At 36.2% G+C, this 18,158-nt stretch overlaps 1 protein-coding gene across 1 annotated transcript in view; it reads right to left on the reverse strand.

Moving 5' to 3' along the window:
• Window positions 1-12,860: 12,860 nt before the first annotated feature.
• Window positions 12,861-18,158, reverse strand: part of DSG1 (desmoglein 1) — a 35,647-nt gene continuing 30,349 nt past the window's right edge. Inside the window, exon 15 of the mRNA XM_023207494.2 lies at window positions 12,861-17,822. Coding sequence (XP_023063262.2) covers window positions 16,770-17,822 — 1,053 coding nt within the window. The 3' untranslated portion in view covers window positions 12,861-16,769. The remainder of the gene's footprint in view (window positions 17,823-18,158) is intronic.

Consider the following 18,158-nt stretch of genomic DNA (forward strand, 5'->3'; position numbering starts at 1 on the left):
TGCAGCAGCTGACCAGCACCGATTGTCCGGCACTCCCGAGTGAGATGTCCCCAGTACCTCAGTTGAAAATGCAGAAATCGCCGGTCTTCTGTGTCGCTCGCGCTGGGAGATGGAGACTGAAGCTGTTCCTATTCGGCCATCTTGCTCCGCCCCCCGGTATTCTTCTTAATATCTCAAAGCAGACAGGTTCATATGACTCTCAGTATCGCAAACACTGTACACCCCCGTGTGATACTCTTCTTCAGGACCTTCATAGACTAGCTGTGGTTCTCATCAAGCAGCAACTATATCCCACTCTGTAGGCCACTGTTGGGGTCTGCGTGTTTCCTGAACAAAGGAATGAACACACAAGACAACACAAGGTAAGACAAACATGGCAGCCGCCTATAGTTAATGCTCTTATGTCTTGTTTAAGAAAGCTTTCAATGTACCTATAATATATTGCCTTACAAGTTTACATCTCTATATTACCTGGAGATGATTTTTGTAAATGGTATAGGATCAATTTCATCTTTGTTTTTATATGGATACCTTAATGTCCTAGCACATTCATTGAAAACAGTGTGTTTTTTGCACTGCTTATAATACCAGCTATCATAAGTCAAAATCTGTGCGTAAAATACATAATATACAAATAAAGATATTAAAAATATTAAAAATTTAAATAAAAATAAGTGTTCATAGAAGTGTGTATCTTTTTAAGTTGCATACTATCCCTTTTTTCCTTTTACTTATTTGCCTATTCTTATGTCATTGCTAATTTCACTTTAATTGCATAGTTTTGTAGTAAATCTTAATATCTGATAGAGAAAGTTTCCCCACTTTGCTCCATTCAAGTGTTTTGGCTATTCTTGGCCAATTGTATTTCCTGTACTTTTTAAAATCAGCTATCTGTTTCACAAGTGAACTAGGATTTTGATTAGGATTGCAAAATATGTTGAAGTAAGTGGAAAGAATTATCAAATTTCATTTTTGGCTCAAGTATTAGAATACATAAACAGAAAATATTTCTTTTTTAAGGTTTATTTAATACAGTTTAATTATTTTTCAGTGTCAAGGTCTTACAGAGACATTTTAAATACTTACTGTTTGGTACTTGAGATTTCTTTGATGCTAGTAGAAATGTTATATTTTGTTAATTACATTTTCTTGCAGATAGAAATGCAATTGATTTCAACCATTTGATTTTTGTGTCCAGTAATTTTGTTAAACCCATATTTTAAATTTGAATATTTCCAAAGATTCTTTTGGAGTTTTGACTACGCAATCATTTAATCTGACAATAATGATAGTTTTCTTTTTCTTCCAGTCTCTATAACCTTTCCCTCCTACTTTTTGAACCACCAATGCCATGTCAAATGAAGCTGTGATAGTGAACATCATTGTTATTTCTGTATTTCAAAGAGAAAACCTTTAATATTCCACTATCAGGTATAATATTTGTTTTATTGATTTTATAGGAATTGTGTATAAGGTTAAGAAAATCTCCTGCTCATAATTTGCTAAGAATGTTTATCATAAGAACATGCTGGATTTTAGCAAACATGTCATATATATTGGGAAGATTATGTTTTTTCCTCAATCTACTACTGTATATATTACACGGATAGATTTTCTAATGTTAACCTGATGTTGCATTGTTGGTAATAAATACAAATTTGGTCACTAGTGTTTTTGATATATTTCTGGATTCAGTTTGTGACTATTTTGTTTAGGAGTTTTCCATCCAGGTTCATTACAACCAAGATAATGGACATAGCCATTATCCCTAAAAGTCTCCCCATGCAACTTTATAATCCTTCCTTCCCACCCTACCCAGCTACCCTATTCCCAGGCAACACTACTATGTTTTCTATCACTAGAGATTAATTTACATTTTATGGAATTATATATTATGTTATATATTTATTAAAGTATAGTTTATTTTTTACGTATGGGGTTACACAGTGTATTCATTTCTGTTTGACATTTGTGAGCACAATTATTTTGCTATTCATGCTCAGTTTTGTGCATCAATAGTTCATTCTTTTTTTATTGCTAAGTAATATTTAATTGTATAAGTATAGTACAATTTTTTAAATTTGTTCATCTGTTGATGAACATTTGCATTGTTATCAACTTGGGGCTAACCGAAATAGAGTTGCTATAAAAATTTGTGTACACATCTTTGGTACGGATTTATACACATTCATTTATCTTGGGTAAACACCTGGGAGCAGAATGTCTGGCTCATGGTATAGATGCATGTTCAGCATTTTAAGAAACTGTCAAACTGTTTTCCAAACTTGAGATATCATTTTACTTTCCCAACAGCACTTGGTATAGCAGACTTTTTAATTTTAGCCATTCTATTAAGCATGTAGTGGTATCTCATTGTAATTTAAATTTGCATTTTCCTTTTTAAAAATAATTTCAACTTTAATTTTAGATTTAGGGTGTACATGTTGTTACATGGGTACGTTGTGTGATGCTAAGTTTTGGGGTATGGTTGATTCCATCATCCAGGTCTGAGCATAGTACTACTCAGTAGTTAGTTTTTCAGTCCTTGCACCTTTGCCTCCCTCCCCACTCTAGTAGTGTCCAGTGTCTACTGTTGCCATCTTTATGTTTATGAGTGTCAATGTCTAGATCCCACTTATAAGTGAGAACATGTGGTATTTGGTTTTCTGTTCCTGAATTAATTCACTTAGCATAATCGCCTCCAGCTGCATCCATGTTGCTGCAAAGAACATAAAGGGCTGTGTTTTTAGGGCTGTGTAGTATTTCATGGTGTATATGTACCCCGCTTTGTCTACCATTAATGGGCACCTAGGTTGATTCTGTGTTTTACTACGGTGAGTAGTGCTGTGACGAACATACAAGTGCGTGTGTCTTTTTGGTAGAATGAGTTATTTTCTTTTGGATATATATCCAGTAATGGGATTGCAGGGTTGAATGGAGGTTCTGTTTTAAATTCTTTGAGAAATCTCCAAACTGCTTTTCACAATGGCTGAACTAATTTACATTCCCACCAACTGTGTATAAGCTTTCCCTTTTCCCTGCAGCCTCACCAGCAACTGTTTTTGTTTTTGTTTTTTTTTTCTAAACTTTTTAATAAAAGCCATTCTGACTGGTTTGGGATGGTATCTCATTGTGATTTCGATTTGCATTTCTCTGATGATTAGTGATGTGGAGCATTTACTTATGTGTTTGTTGGTCGCTTGTATGTCTTCTTTTGAGAAGGGTCCATTCATGTCTTTTGCCCGTTTCTTTAACGCAGTTATTTGGTTTTTGCTTGTTCAATTGTTTAAGTTCCTTAGAGATTCTGAAAATTAGACATCATTGGATGCATAGTTTGCCAATATTTTCTCCCATTCTGTAGGTTGTCTGTTTACTCTGTTGATAGTTTCTTTCTCTATGCAGAAGCTCTTTAGTTTAATTAGGTTCCACTTGCCAATTTTTGTTTTTGCTGCAATTGCTTTTGAAGACTTAGCCATAAATTTTTTGCCAAGCCCAATGTCCAGAATGGTATTTCCTAGGTTTTCTTCTAGTGTTCTTATAGTCTGAAGTCTTACATTTAAATCTTTAGTCCATCTTGAGTTGATTTTTGTATATGATGAAAGATAGGGGTCCAGTTTCATTCATCTGCATATGGCTAGCCAGCTACCTCAGCATCATTTATTGAATAGAAAATCCTTTCCCCATTGCTTATTTTTGTCAACTTTGTCAAAGAACAGATGGCTGTAGGTGTGTGGCTTCATTTCTGAGTTCTCTGTTCTTTTCCATTGATCTATGTATCTATTTCTGTACCAGACCCATGCTGTTTTGGTTCCTGTAGCCTTATAGTATAATTTGAAGTCAGGTAATGTGATGAAGCAAACTTACTTTATATAGACATTAATAACATTAATGAGGGCTCCACCTGCATGAGCTAATCACTTCTCAAAGGTCCCAACTCCTAATACCATCACCTTGGGGATTAGAAATCCAACATATTAATTTTGAGAGGACATGAACATTCAGACAATAGCAACTCTGAAAGAGAGCTGAAGGAAAATTAACTAGTTCTAAATGTTAGTAATTTTGATACAAATTTTACTGTATTTAGTAGACATTATTTGTGTTATGTGTGTTTTTGGGGCAGAGGGGTTAATAACCATTTTTAGGCTCTTTGTGAAGATGGGTTATTTTCCATTTTTATTTTATTTATTATTTGTTGGTTTCACAGAGCTGAGTAAAGTAAGAATGTCTTGACTCTGATATCATTTACTGCACATTCTCAATGTCTTCATTTTTGTCATCTTTGGCAGTTTCCTCTTTGTAGAAGCTAAAATATATATATTTTTAGCTTATTTATTCCTAATTATGGCTTCTAGTTTGTTAATAGTCATCTAATTATATCCCTATTTATAATTAAAGTAAATGTACTATGTCACTGAGGCATATTAAAACGTATACAAATTTAGATCTGCTCCAAATTCCAAAACTATTAACTTGTTTTTTTTTCTATAACTTAGCTCTCTAAATTACAATTTCCTTATTTCGCTCCCTAATGAATTTTGGGAGATTAAATTTGATATTTTTATGTAAAGAAAATAGCACATAATTTATTCTCTTTTAGTGTGTTCCACTTTTCAGAATTTCTAGTGAATGTTTACATATTTTACCTGTTTATTAAAACCTATAGTATGGGGTATAGACCTGACTTGAATTTTTTCACATATTAATATCTAATATTTAGTGATAGTCATTAAATATGATTTTTCTTTTTTTGTTTGCTACTCTGGTTCATAATGCATAATTTGTGATAATTATCTCCCTGTATTTGAAATTTTATATTATATTGATTTTTAAGTTTTATTTTGGCTTTCATGACTATTAAATATATTATTCATCTTAAAAAAGAATTCATTATCCTTACTTCACAAACCCTAATGTTGTAAAAGGAAGGCTTTCAGGCTTTTGATAAAAGTGTTGGTAAAAGAAGACCAACCAGAAGGCTTCCAGGATTTTTCTAAGGAGGATTGAGCTCCATTAATAATAAAACCTATTAATTATGTCACTTGTCTTGAGTTTCCCCACTGCAAGGCTTATATTCCAGTTTTCCAGCCTCATGTTTATTTTTGTCTTTATACTGAAAGCAGATTAGTTTTCTTAGTGATGAATTCTCAACAGTCAAGTTTATAGAAGATGATATATAAAGCAAAATATTAATTTATTAATTTACAGTGAGTAATAGCTCTTTTCACGGGCAATAACTTTGAAGTTCATATCCTCTCTGCAAAGGATGCCCTCTGCTTGCTCTGCTTGCCCTAACAATCAAGGTAGCAGTTCAAAAATTATTCACTGGTCATGAACAGAGAGCAAAGATGAATAGATATTTTGACATGCCCTTCGCCTAAGCTGCAGGAATATTTGATAAAACATTTTTGCTCTAGGAGAGGGAAAAATTACATTTATCCTGCCAGAGAACAACACTTGTTCTTGAGTTCAGCAGGTTCAGAATCTTTCCATACGTTTGATTTCATCTATCAGGTGATCTTTTATACTTTTTTTTATTTATCAATCTCACAGAGTTCTGGGAGTACATTTCTACTGCTACTATGATTTTTTTTTTTTTTTTTATGTGAAGAAAGATACGTCCTTGTCCCAACTTTAGAATCCCTTTTTTGGACTCTATTTTTCAAATCTTTGAAAAATGTTTATGTAAAAATAAACCATTTTTTCTTTATCCTACAGCTCTAACTAAAAATTAGTTAAGTCCAAATTTTTACATAGCTCATCTTTTCCTAAAATGCATGTAAGATAATTGGCCGAGACACATTTTACAATCTCACAAAATGTAGTCATATTGTCATTCAAAGAGGTGCCATCACACCAATGAGCAATCTGGAAAAAGTAGTTCTGTTTGGAGTGGTGAGAATTTGATAAGCAATTTGCTGTAATCGAGGGTGTCAGTTCTCTTATAGTCTGTCAATGCAAAGATGGGTTTTAGAACCATGTGAGTATAAACGAACTGCATTTATTCATGTGCTGAACAAGTTTCTGTTTGTTGCTGTGCTGACTTCTGTGCATCACATATTAATTCAACATTTGTTATTTAATTATTTTCATACCCAACTAATGGCAATATAATGTAATTTTTTTTTGTACCTTAAGAAAAAGACAAAACAAAAAACAACAACACAACAAAAAATGGAGTTTTGCTCTTGTCGCCCAGGCCAGAGTGCAATGGCACAATCATGACTCCCTGCAACCCCCGCCTCTCGGGTTCAAGTGATTCTCCTGCCTCAGCCTCCCACGTAGCTGGGACTACAGGTGCCCGCCACCATGCCCGGCTAATTTTTGTGTTTTCAGTAGGGATGGGGTTTCACTATGTAGGTCAGGCTGGTCTCGCACTCCTAACCTCAAGTGATCTGCTTGCTTCGGCCTCCTAAAGTGCTGGGATTACAGTCGTGAGCCACAGTGCCTGGTCTGTTGTGTCTTTTAAAACAAGCTAGGTGCCAGAACATGTCTCAGAGAGTGGGTAAATTGGTATGATGTTATTAGTAACAACTTATTAAAATGTTGGGGTTATGTTTACAAAAAATGATATCTTTGATGAATTCATAGCCTTTCCTTCTGGCAGTAGATATCAAAACCAATTATTCAGGCCATTCCTAAGTTTGTAATGGTAAAGCCAAGTCATGTATTGTAGAAAAATGGTTATACGTGTAAGCACTCTATGGGGGGCAAGCATCTAATTAACATAAATGATATGAAAGTTAATGACACAGGGGACCTGAAGATTTTTCTATTTCACACCGTTGTGCATTGTTACCTAATCTATTGATATGGTAGCATCTCACCCATTCTTATTTACAGGGAAATGTTCAAGAAAGGCCTGTCATGTCAGCAAATTCTGAGGTTTCTCGTGGCATCTATTACGAGAGTGCCGCAATATCCCAATAGCTGTTAACAGACCTTGACAAGGCTTTCTCCATATTTTTCTCGTATCATTTCAGTGCCCACTCACCCAAAGGGCCAGCTTCTGCATTTTTTCACTTCACTGATGCCAAAGCCTCTTTGCCCACCTGTGCAGCAGATGCAGGGAATTAACTATTTCCAGAGGTGGCCCTTAGTTATTCACTGATGGCAGCTGGTATGTATAAATACACTATCTCCCTTATTTATCTTATGGCTTAACCACAGGGCATGTACTACAGTGGCTCCCAGTGTTTTCCCCAGGAGGACTAAGCTTTGATTGCCCATGGTTGTAACTGGCTTGATAGGTACAATTTATTGGTAGCTTTCCCTTGCATGTTTCATCTCCCTGTTACCTACCAGTGGTTCCTTTACCTCCTTCCAAAATTGCTCTGTAATCCTGTCTCAGAGTTTGCATTTGGGTGATCCCAATATAAAGCAGTAATCAAAACAAGCTGAGAATCACATGTCTATAATTTATTAAGCTGAAACTGGCATATACTTTGAGACACACAGTTAATAAATTGAATGGATCAAAATATTTTTCTTTGAAAAAATGTGACAAATTATATTCTGGGTCCAATCAGATGCAAACTTTGGTAAGAATCAGAGCCTGATATTCTGAGTAGTTTAGAGAAAGTTCTGGAGGCAGAAATTCTTCCTTCTAGGTTTTATATAAGAGCTAAAGAAAGAAGAGGTATGACTGAGAAACAGGCGCAGACTGGGATATACCAAGTTGCTCAGCTTCCTTTGTAAAACTAGGAAAAGCAATTCTCTCAGGGTCAGCCGGAATTTGTTTTATTTGAACTCAACAGCCAAGCAGATGACTAGGAACTGGCATCATTTCTAAACTGTTCGACCAACTTAACATTCTCCATTTGTACTTATTATGTTTGAGTTTTTTCAAGGCAATTCATAGTGAGATTTAAATTTAATCTGTTGCTCAGTGACCTTTTTCCCTACTTTTTTTTTCTGTAATTGATCTGTCCAGGGCTTTTGTTTTGTTTTTGTCACTTGTTTTGCTACCTGCTGTGGTTGGATCACTCACTCACTTGGATTATCGCAGTAGCTCTTTAACATATCTTCTTGATTTTTGTGACTTCCTTCCCAAAGTGTCAACCCTGTAGGTAAAATGTTCCTTTAAAAATACAAATCCAGGCTGGGCACAGTGACTCATGCCTATAATCTCAGCACTTTGGGAGGGCAAAGCGGGAGGATTGCTTCATCCCAGGAGTTCGAAACCAGCCTGGACAACATTACAAAACTCTGTCTCTACCAAAAATACAAAAATTGGGAGGGCATGGTGGCTCATGCCTGTAGTCCCAGGTATTCTAGAGGCTGAGGTGGAAGGATCTCTTGAGCTCAGAATGTTGAGGCTGTAGTGAGTCATGATCATGCTACTGTACTCCAGCCTGGATGACAGATCAAGAGCCCATCTCAAAACAAACAAACAAATAAACAAACAACCCCAAACCTGAACAAAGCACTCTTCAGCCCCAACTCCCCAGTAGCTCTCCATTATATTCAGAATAAATTTGTTAGGATGGCCTGCAAGGCCAAGCTCAATCTCAATCTTTTCCTCTGGGATCTCCTACCTCCTGCTGCTTTCCTTCTTTTAATCTCTCTACACACAGAGATCTTGCTCTTCCATGACTATCCCTCTGTCTGAAATGTCCTGTACCCAGATAGCCACATGGCTTGCTCCTTAATGTTCTTTAAATCTCTGTTCAAATATTACTTTTCTAATAGAACCCTGCCTCAATTACCCTATATAAAAGTGTGTCCCTCCTGCCCTGCAATCCCTCTCCTGAATTATCCCACTTTATTTTTCCCTTGATCATTTACTGTCATCTAACATACCATATATGTACTTGTTTACTTCTTTATTGTCAGATTTCCCTCATCTCCATTCTCTCTTGATCATAAACTCCACAAGGAGAAGGACTTTATCTTTCACTGTCATGTCACTACTGCTTGGTATAACTATTTGGAATTCAATAAATATCCGTAGAGTAAATGAATGAATACGTGAAAACATTGACAAAGGAAAGAATATATGAGGAAATAATATTTAAATTACTACCTGAAGGATGAAAGGATGCTGCTATATAAAAGTGAGGAGGAGAATGTTTCATGCAGAATGAGTATCATTTGCAAAAGCCAGAACATTTCCTTAATTAATTTCTTTTCAACTTTTCCATTACAACAATCACAGTGCAAATTAACGTCATCCACTGTGGACCAATGCTACATCAGACAGCTCCCTGCAGGCTTTTCTGGGACATTCACTGGAAATCCATTGAAACTTTAAAAATAGAGGGGTTGACCAGACACTTGAAAAAATGCTCATTATCACTGGCCATCAGAGATATGCAAATCAAAACCACAATGAGATATCATCTCACACCAGTTAGAATGGCAATCATTAAAAAGTCAGGAAACAACAGCTGCTGGAGAGGATGTGGAGAAATAGGAACACTTTTACACTGTTGGTGGGACTGTAAACTAGTTCAACCATTGTGGAAGACAGTGTGGCGATTCCTCAAGGATCTAGAACTAGAAATACCATTTGATCCAGTCATCTCATTACTATAAGGACTATAAAGGACTATAAATCATGCTGCTATAAAGACACATGTATGCATATGTTTATTGCGGCACTATTCACAATAGCAAAGACTTGGAACCAACACAAATGTCCATTAATGATAGACTGAATTAAGAAAATGTGGCACATATACACCATGGAATACTATGCAGCCATAAAAAAGAATGAGTTCATGTCCTTTGAAGGGACATGGATGAAGCTGGAAACCATCATTCTGAGCAAACTTTCACAAGGACAGAAAACCAAACACCGCATGTTCTCACTCATAGGTGGGAATTGAACAATGAGAACACTTGGACACAGGAAGGGAAACATCACATGCTGGGGCCCGTTGTGGGGTGGGAGAGGGGGAAGGGATAGCATTAGGAGATATACCTAATGTAAATGATGAGTTGGTGGGTGCAGCACAACAACATGGCACATGTATACATATGTAATAATCCTTCACATTGTGCACATGTACCCTAGAACTTAAAGTGTAATTTAAAAAAATAGGGGGGTTGACTCAACCTGATTAATATTTTAAAAGGTCACATAGGTTCATCTATACAAAATTGTTTGAAGAAGGCTGATGTGGAAGCAGAGAGACTATCTAGGAGGCAGTTGCCAGTAGGATGGTGACAGATAAGGATTAAAACTATTAAATGGTTTGGCTCTGTGTCCCCACCCAAACCTCATCTTGGATTATAATCCCCATGTGTCAAGGGAGGGAAATGATTGGCTCATGGGGGCAGTCCCCATGCTGTTCTCATGATAGTGAGTGAGTTTTAATGACATCTGATGGTGTTATTAGCATCGGCATTTCCCCTGCTTGTAATTCTCTCTCCTGCTGGCATGTGAAGAAGGTCCTGCTTCCCCTTTGCCTTCTGCCATGATTATAAGTTTCCTGAGGCCTCCCAAGCCATGCAGAACTGTGAGTCAATTAAACTTCTTTCCTTTCAAAATTACCCATATCAGGTAGTATCTTTAGAGCACTGTGGTAATTGACTAATACAAACTATTAAATGGCTTAATATATATATAGGCTATAAAATAAACAGAACTTCCTAATGGATAAAATTTGGGTAGTGAGAGAAAGAATGAGATCAAGGAGTCCTTAGTTTCTGGCTTGAGTAAGGGGTAGATGGGATAATATTTATTGGAATGGGGAAATTCTGGAGGTAAAATCATAAGTTTAATTTTGAACATTCAAAAAGGGGTCTTGATGAGGTCTCACAGAATCAGTGTAAAATGTTAAGAGAAGAGGGCTTGGGACCAAACATTGGATTGGATAAATGAGAAACAAGGGAAATAGAATGAGCAAGACTGGCTGATGAAATACAGGGGATATCAGGAGAGAACGGTGTTACACAAGCCAAGACACAAGAGTGTTTCAAGGAAGAAAGAAGGGTTACTTTTTAAAGATTTTTCCCAGAGGTAAAGAAAGAGGGAGAACAGAAAAGTGGGCCTTGTGCTTGCAATGCATAGACCTTAGACAAGCTTGATAAGGACCATTATGACAATCTGATGGGAGGACTTTGAAGTCTGATGGGACATGGAAAAGAAAAGACAGCATGTGTACATGAACTTCAAGAAGCTTGATGAAACAAGCAAGCAACAAATGAAACAAACAAATGAAACAAGCAAACAAATTAGTTGCAAGGAGGGGTGCAGATGAAAATGTTCTACCGAGAGGAAGGAAAGGAAGGAAGAGAGGAGAGAGAGAGAGTAGACAGAGGAGACAGGAAGAGAATGAGAAAGAGGAGATAAAAAGAGAGAGTGGAGAGAGAAAAAAGATGGGAGAAAGAGAGAGGAAAGAGAGAGAAGATAAAAAGAGAGAAGAGAGAGAAGAAGAGGAAACAGAAAGAGAGAGAGAGGAAAAAGAATAGGAAAGATACTATTAGGGAAGGAGCAAAGTCCTTGATTTGAGCAGAACTGGAGGACTGTGTTTTCATATGAGTAGGCCACAAATCCATGGAATAAGCCCATGGGAGGGAGGAGATGGGTGCAAGTACCGGTGGATATGGAGGTTTCGCAGAGGAAGATGAATGCATTTGAAATGGATGACTTTTGATTTCTCAATGAACAATAGGATTAGGTCATCAACAAAGAATGAGAAGGGAAGAGGGGGTGTGGGAGGTTTGAGGACAAAGAAGATGCAGAGTAGCAATCTAGTATGATGAGATGGGACATCTATAAGAAAAGCAGATAGGATTTCAGGGAAGTATCTGATGTTATGCTGAGATTTGAGATTGAGTGTTTAATATTTAAAAAGTCAGCTCACTTGGATAATTTGTTTGGCTGTTTGTGTGGAGACAGAGATTGAGGGCGAAAGTTCTGGGACAAGAGACAGAGAGCAGGGAAAGTAGGTTGAAGGCATTCACAAAGAAGTGACTCTAGTTGTACTCATGAAGCTAGATTAGACAGAGAGGTGAAGCTGACAGTGAGAAAGTGGTGAGAGTCAAGACACTGAAGCTTTGATAAAGCAGAGAAATGACAACAACATGAGCCCATGAGCTGCAAGGATGAGAGGGAAATGGTCAGAGGCTGTAGAGGCAGAAACTGAGGCATTCCAGGTACCAATATACCAGGTTATGACAAGGAAATGGCAGCTGAGTGGAGGGGGGAAATGGAGGTTTAGAATGAGAATCCGGGTCTTGGGTGGTTCATCCATGTGGATGTTTAAGTTACTATGAACACTTTCAAAAGTTGATAAAGTCACAAAAGACTTTAGGCCAGGACATTGGAGGCTTCATTAAAAGTGGAGACATTATGAAGAGGAGAGGGGGAAAGGATCATACGAGTCTGAAAGAGGTAAGATTTTGTGCAAGATGAAGTTGATATTGCACAATATCACAATGCCACTGGAAGTGGCATTGGAGAACAAAAGGAGATGCATCTCAGTAAAGATGAAAGGGTACGATTTAAAAGTCAAAAAAGAAAAGTCACTTTAAAAGAAATAAAATGCTGGTGTATGCAAAAATAAAAATGCAGAGTATGAAAGAAAGAAAGGTAAAAGTATAAAGATGTTACAAGTATCAAATAAAAACTAAAAATGCATCTTTTTATCATCTGCTCATTTGTGGGGCTAACCACCTGGTCAAGACTGGGCTCTAGCATCTGTAATTAGTGGTCCAGAGAGTAGGTTCTTCAGTACACATTTAAAAAAAAGACAGCTAGGAAATGGAGAATGAAAACGTATTTTAACGTTGTGAAAATAAAAGAATTATCTCTCTTCCAATACAGGATGATAATAATAACTAGATTTGATAACTTTGGTTTTACCATCTAAAACCTTCCCCTTGCTTACAATTCAGAAAAGATAAGGGAGGCATATTAATCATTTTATTGCTTTATGCATAACTCTTTGGAAATTACAAATCAACTTAAAAAAAAAAAAAAAAAACAGATAACCAAGCAAGAAACTAGCACCCAAATAATCCAAAAACATTTATATTGAAACTTGAATAAGAGAACCTTGTTTTAAACACCACTAGAGATGAATATTAGAATTTTAAAATGCTTGTAAAACTGATAGCAAAAGAAAAATAAGTTAGACTAGGTACAGTTTGATGATAAAGTGTTTAGTAATTCAAATACAGCTAAACTGGGGAGAGAATGTAGACAATTAAACAAGATTACACATTGTTTTAAAATTATTTGATGGATAATAGGTTGATCTTGTCAAGATTTGTCCTAATATAAATTGAATAATCTGGAAGTGGAAGACAGATTTGATTTCAAGGAGAGTAGCACTCTACTGTGGACTGCTGTATCCTAGTACAATGGGAAATGGGTCTTAAAAAATACCAGAAATTGTAAAAAAAAAAAAAAAAAAAAAGTTGGAATTTATGAAATAGGCATGGGAAAATGGGGCAAATGCTTTTAAAAGTTTGTTTTGGGTTTTAAATGTCTTTCCAAAGTAGCCATGGGCATTTATGGTAAAGATTATAATGCCTTTCAACTTCAGCAAAAGCCAAAGGGTGTCATATGTTTTGTACCATGACAATCAAACATTGGTATAAATTCAGAAATAAATTGCCTAGATTACTAAAAACATCTACTTACTAGAGTAAAAAATGTAATTTTTGAAGACATATAATTACAATTTTGTCAGAACATTTTCTTGAATAAAATTATGATGCTAAAAACTTTATGCACAAATGTAGAACAGATGTCTAGATGAAGATATATAAATATGCCTAAATATGTACTTTTTCTTTTGATTTTTCAGTGCAAATAGAATTACATCAGGCAACACGCTTAGAAGTAAATAATATGTAGCAGGTGTGTCTGGAATTCAGTATCAAAATTAGCTCGAGATGTTATTTTGGTTGATATTAAATGGTAAAGTATTTATAATACACTGATTTTTGCCACTAAAGACTCCCTCTTTAGAAAGCCAGATAGATATTTTATAAACACTGTGGTTTGTTTTCAAACCATACATACATAGCATTAAATTACTACCTCTGTCTTCTTCATTTTGTTAAGAGCAAGTTGATCTGAAACTCAACTTGAATCCTAATTATAGTATTCACTTATAAAATGATTTCCATATCTCTTCTTGGTCTATGACATGATATATATGATCTAGAGTAAATATCTAAAAAGAAGAATGAAGTTCTGTCCAAAGCTTTTTCATTGAAAAATGACATGCCTTTAAATAACTACTAAAATCATTGATGTCTTAAAAAGGTAATTTTAAAATTTAGGACTAATCAATGTGCAACCCTGGAAGAAAAAATTGGTTGGAAAGTATCTTCCCAGAAAGACAGATGACTAATACTTCAATTTTTCTTGTTTTTCCCATCAATGTGCAATCCTGGAAGAAAAGTTTGGTTAGAAAGTATCTTCCAAGAAAGATAGATGACTCATATGGCTATGTTTTTTCTTGTTTTTCCATCGTTTAACAGTGTTTAGGAGTTCAAATGTAACTAAATTGGGGGGATCTTAACAACCATCGGATTTTAACAGCAACAGTTATCAAAGACAGCGATTTTGTTGTTTGCAAGACAACCTAAAAAATATCTCTGGAAGATATCAGATGTCTTAAGAAAAGGCTTGTGATGATATTTCATATCAAAACAGCAAGCAAGTTTCCTGTGGTCAGCTACCATTCCCTTTAATAAATTACTGAATTAATTCATTAATAATTATTTCTATTCCTTAAAACTCCTGGACCCAGGCATACTCAAGTATATTTTAATAAATACCTTTTGACTTTATTCCTGGAAAGATTACCCATCCTTAATGTAGCCCCCTAAGTGGCAGAAAAAGAAAAGACTCCCTTTGAATGACTTTATTTATACCTCTGCATTTGGCATACTACAGACTATTAAAATTTTACATATTCTACGAGTTAAAAGAAGATGTATACTGTGGCCTTTAAAATGTTAGGCTTATCTGCTGTTATACAGAGCAAAACAGCTCTAGGTTAAATAATTCACTCCTATCCCCTTTTGACCAGTGTAGGAAGTCGAATATTCTTTGGTCTTGTAATTTCCTGGGAAATTTGAGTAATCGGGGTAAATTCTTTAAAAGTTTTATATAATTCACAACTCCAGGGCAAATTTTTTATTCTAATTTTATTTCGTCATATAGAGTTTCAGTTTAGTGAGCTTATAGTAACACTGTATTTAAGAAAGGAAAAAGTTTCTCAACCATGCAATAGTAAATGTACCTTTTCCTTAGAATGCTTTCTTTTTAGAGATTTTTAATTGGGTAATACTATGTAGCAAACACACAGAAATGGTATATCATAAATAGGACATTACTAAATTTTGAAACTAGAAAAATATGTTATACTGTATAATTTGGACACTACCTATAAATCAGAGCATAAATAAGCCAAGATCTTATTGACAAATCAAATCAGGAATTTAAAATTTATACTAGTGAGAAAAATGAGGGGGTGAGATAAACTAGCGGAATAGGCTATCTATTATTATTTCACTCTTACCAATACAATATTGCCAATTTTGTTAAAGGTTCCTGATTGATCCCTGCAAAAGGGCAGCAGAGGTGTGCTAAAGCAACCACTGCTTTACGTGCTAAAAGTGAATAATTAGCATGGTATTACTTTACAAAATAACTCTTTTCCAACTTTCCCCATTAAACATTTTACATGTTCTAAAAACATTTTTTTTAAATCCCCTTACAAAAAAAATTCCCCAAAGCTTAAGCATACTGCAAGCTGCTTCTTTTTTTTTTTTTTTTTTTTTTTTTGTCCACAGCTCAGCCTATGTAAATCATTTTAACTTCAGAGCTATGTAATAAAGAGCTGGATATGAATGAATATCACGTACTAAAAACAAAACCTGAAAACACAGTTCAGTTCCCATTTGCTTACTTGGAAGGTCGTTTACCACTAGTGATGACAACTATGTCTGACCTCACTTGCTTCAATTCGAGAAGTAAACTTAGAAAGTTTTGCTTTCTTAAGTCAAAACCACAGTGGTAAAGGGAAAGATGAGTGTGATATTCCTCAACCTCACCAGTAAGCAATATTCGTCAAGATTACATCTATCACTAAACACAAACTAGAATCAGAAGAATCCTCGACTCTACAGGAGATTTAACTGAGACCCCAAATTAAGATTCAGGCTCAGGCGTTGCTAGTTTACCCTGAAGAAACCTTATCCTATCGTCACTCTCTAATGGAATTTTCCTCCTAGAAACATTTCCTAATTTGAAATTTATTTTATCTAGTGCAATAATTAACGAGGAGTGCTTGATGGTTTGTGGACTTGACTATGTAGTCAAACTTAAAAAAAATGTTTTTTTTTAAAATTTTTATTTATGTTATCTGTGAAACTGAGGGCATCTGGCACACATTTTAGATTTTTCCCACAGACATGAACACATATTGCATATTTAGTTCTTTTTAAATTTTGCTCGAGCTATATGGAAAAGCAAAACAGAGCAAGGAGAATTATGCCAATTGCCGTTGTAAGGCCAGTTACATGCTGGAGATAGACTACAGGCCACTCAGGCACAAAGAAGGCTCTGCCTCAAGTTTTAGTTCCTTAGTGCTAATATAAGAAAAAAGTTTAGGAACGCTAAGGAGAGCTCTCCCCTAGCAGCGGTGTTTCCATTTATTTTCTCATTGTGATTTCTCACCTTGCTCCTAGATGACCTGAGCATGAAGTTGTGCGTTATAAATCACATTGTTAGTTTCTTAGTGGTGGGAATTGGATCTAAACCACAGTGACTATGAAAAAGTGAGCTGGGGTCCTGACTACTTGCTATATTGCACGGTACTGTACTTTGTGATTCGACTTCGAGCTGTGCTAGGGGAGGCGGACCCAATGGTTTGGTTAAAGTGATGGTCAGAGGAACTCCTCATGTGGCCAATGGTGGCTGTCCCTCCCAAGCTGCTCAGGCCAATGCCACCACCACTTATGCCAGCTCCACTCAGGGCCCCACCCCCAGCACCCATGCTGGTGCCAACCAGGCCACTGCTGCCTATGCCACCGCTGATCCCAGTGGTGCCACTAATTCCAGTTACGCCAGCACCAGAAACAACCCTCTCTGTCACAATCACATTGTGGGCATTGGTTAACTCAGGGTGCATACTAAGACTACCTAAGCCGGAAGTCGGTTGGATTACTCTTTCTGTCACTACCACATTTGAAGACTCTCTAGGATGATGAATAGTCAGAGAGGCAGGTAGACTAGAGCTTGGTGCTATTACCCTTTCTGTCACTATAACATTTGACCCATCTCGTAAGTCAGGCATCTCTAACATTCCATGCAAATCAGTGCCAGAAATTGGGCCGACCACTCTCTCTGTCACCACCACGTTTGATGCTTGTCGGTTATCGTGAAAGTGCACAGAGGGCTTCAGAGTGTCAGAGGTGGTGTAAGACTCGGTCACAGTGACATTACCATAGCCCAGAGGATCGAGAATAGGCTTAGGATGCTGCACACCAGGTCCCGAGGGATAGGTGCTCTCAGAAATTACTGTGGTAGTGCCAAAATGTGGGGAGATTGGTGGGTGTCCACTAACCGTGGGCTCTGTTTCCTGAGGAAGGCAAACTGGTTCAGTGCTTTGGGGTGGCCAAAAAGGATCAGGGTCTGGATATGATTCAATTTCTTTTCCTAGGCTGATGTCTGCCAACTTCTTAAATTTAGGTCCCAGAGTATCCAAGAAGCTGTCATCCGGATCTTCTCCAATGAAGCTACAGCAACCCACAGAGCCAGCAGGGGAACCTACACCTTCGATGTCATATATGAGCAAACAGTCATTGGATGGGCGTCCTTCATCTTCATCTGCATAAGCATATGCTTTCTGAATTTATAGGAGAAAGAGAAAATGAAATTATAAATGCATATTTAGCAATAATAGAACAGCCTTTATCATTAGTTTTTCTTCCAGAGCATTTCCAAAGAGGAATGAAATAAAACAAGATTCTAACATCTACTAGAGATGCTTTAAAAATCATTTTATAATTATTTGAAATAATTCGGTTAAAAATTATTTTAAGTATAATTCCAATAATGTGATTTTAAAAATTTACTTAGATGGACTTATTTATAATTGTGTACTTTGGACATAAAACCATACACACAAAAAAACACATGAATTATTTATAACAAAGTTAGAGGGAGGTATATAAAAATGCTG

The sequence above is a fragment of the Piliocolobus tephrosceles genome, chromosome 18, assembly GCF_002776525.5.
Source record: "Piliocolobus tephrosceles isolate RC106 chromosome 18, ASM277652v3, whole genome shotgun sequence".
Taxonomy (NCBI): Eukaryota; Metazoa; Chordata; class Mammalia; order Primates; family Cercopithecidae; genus Piliocolobus; species Piliocolobus tephrosceles.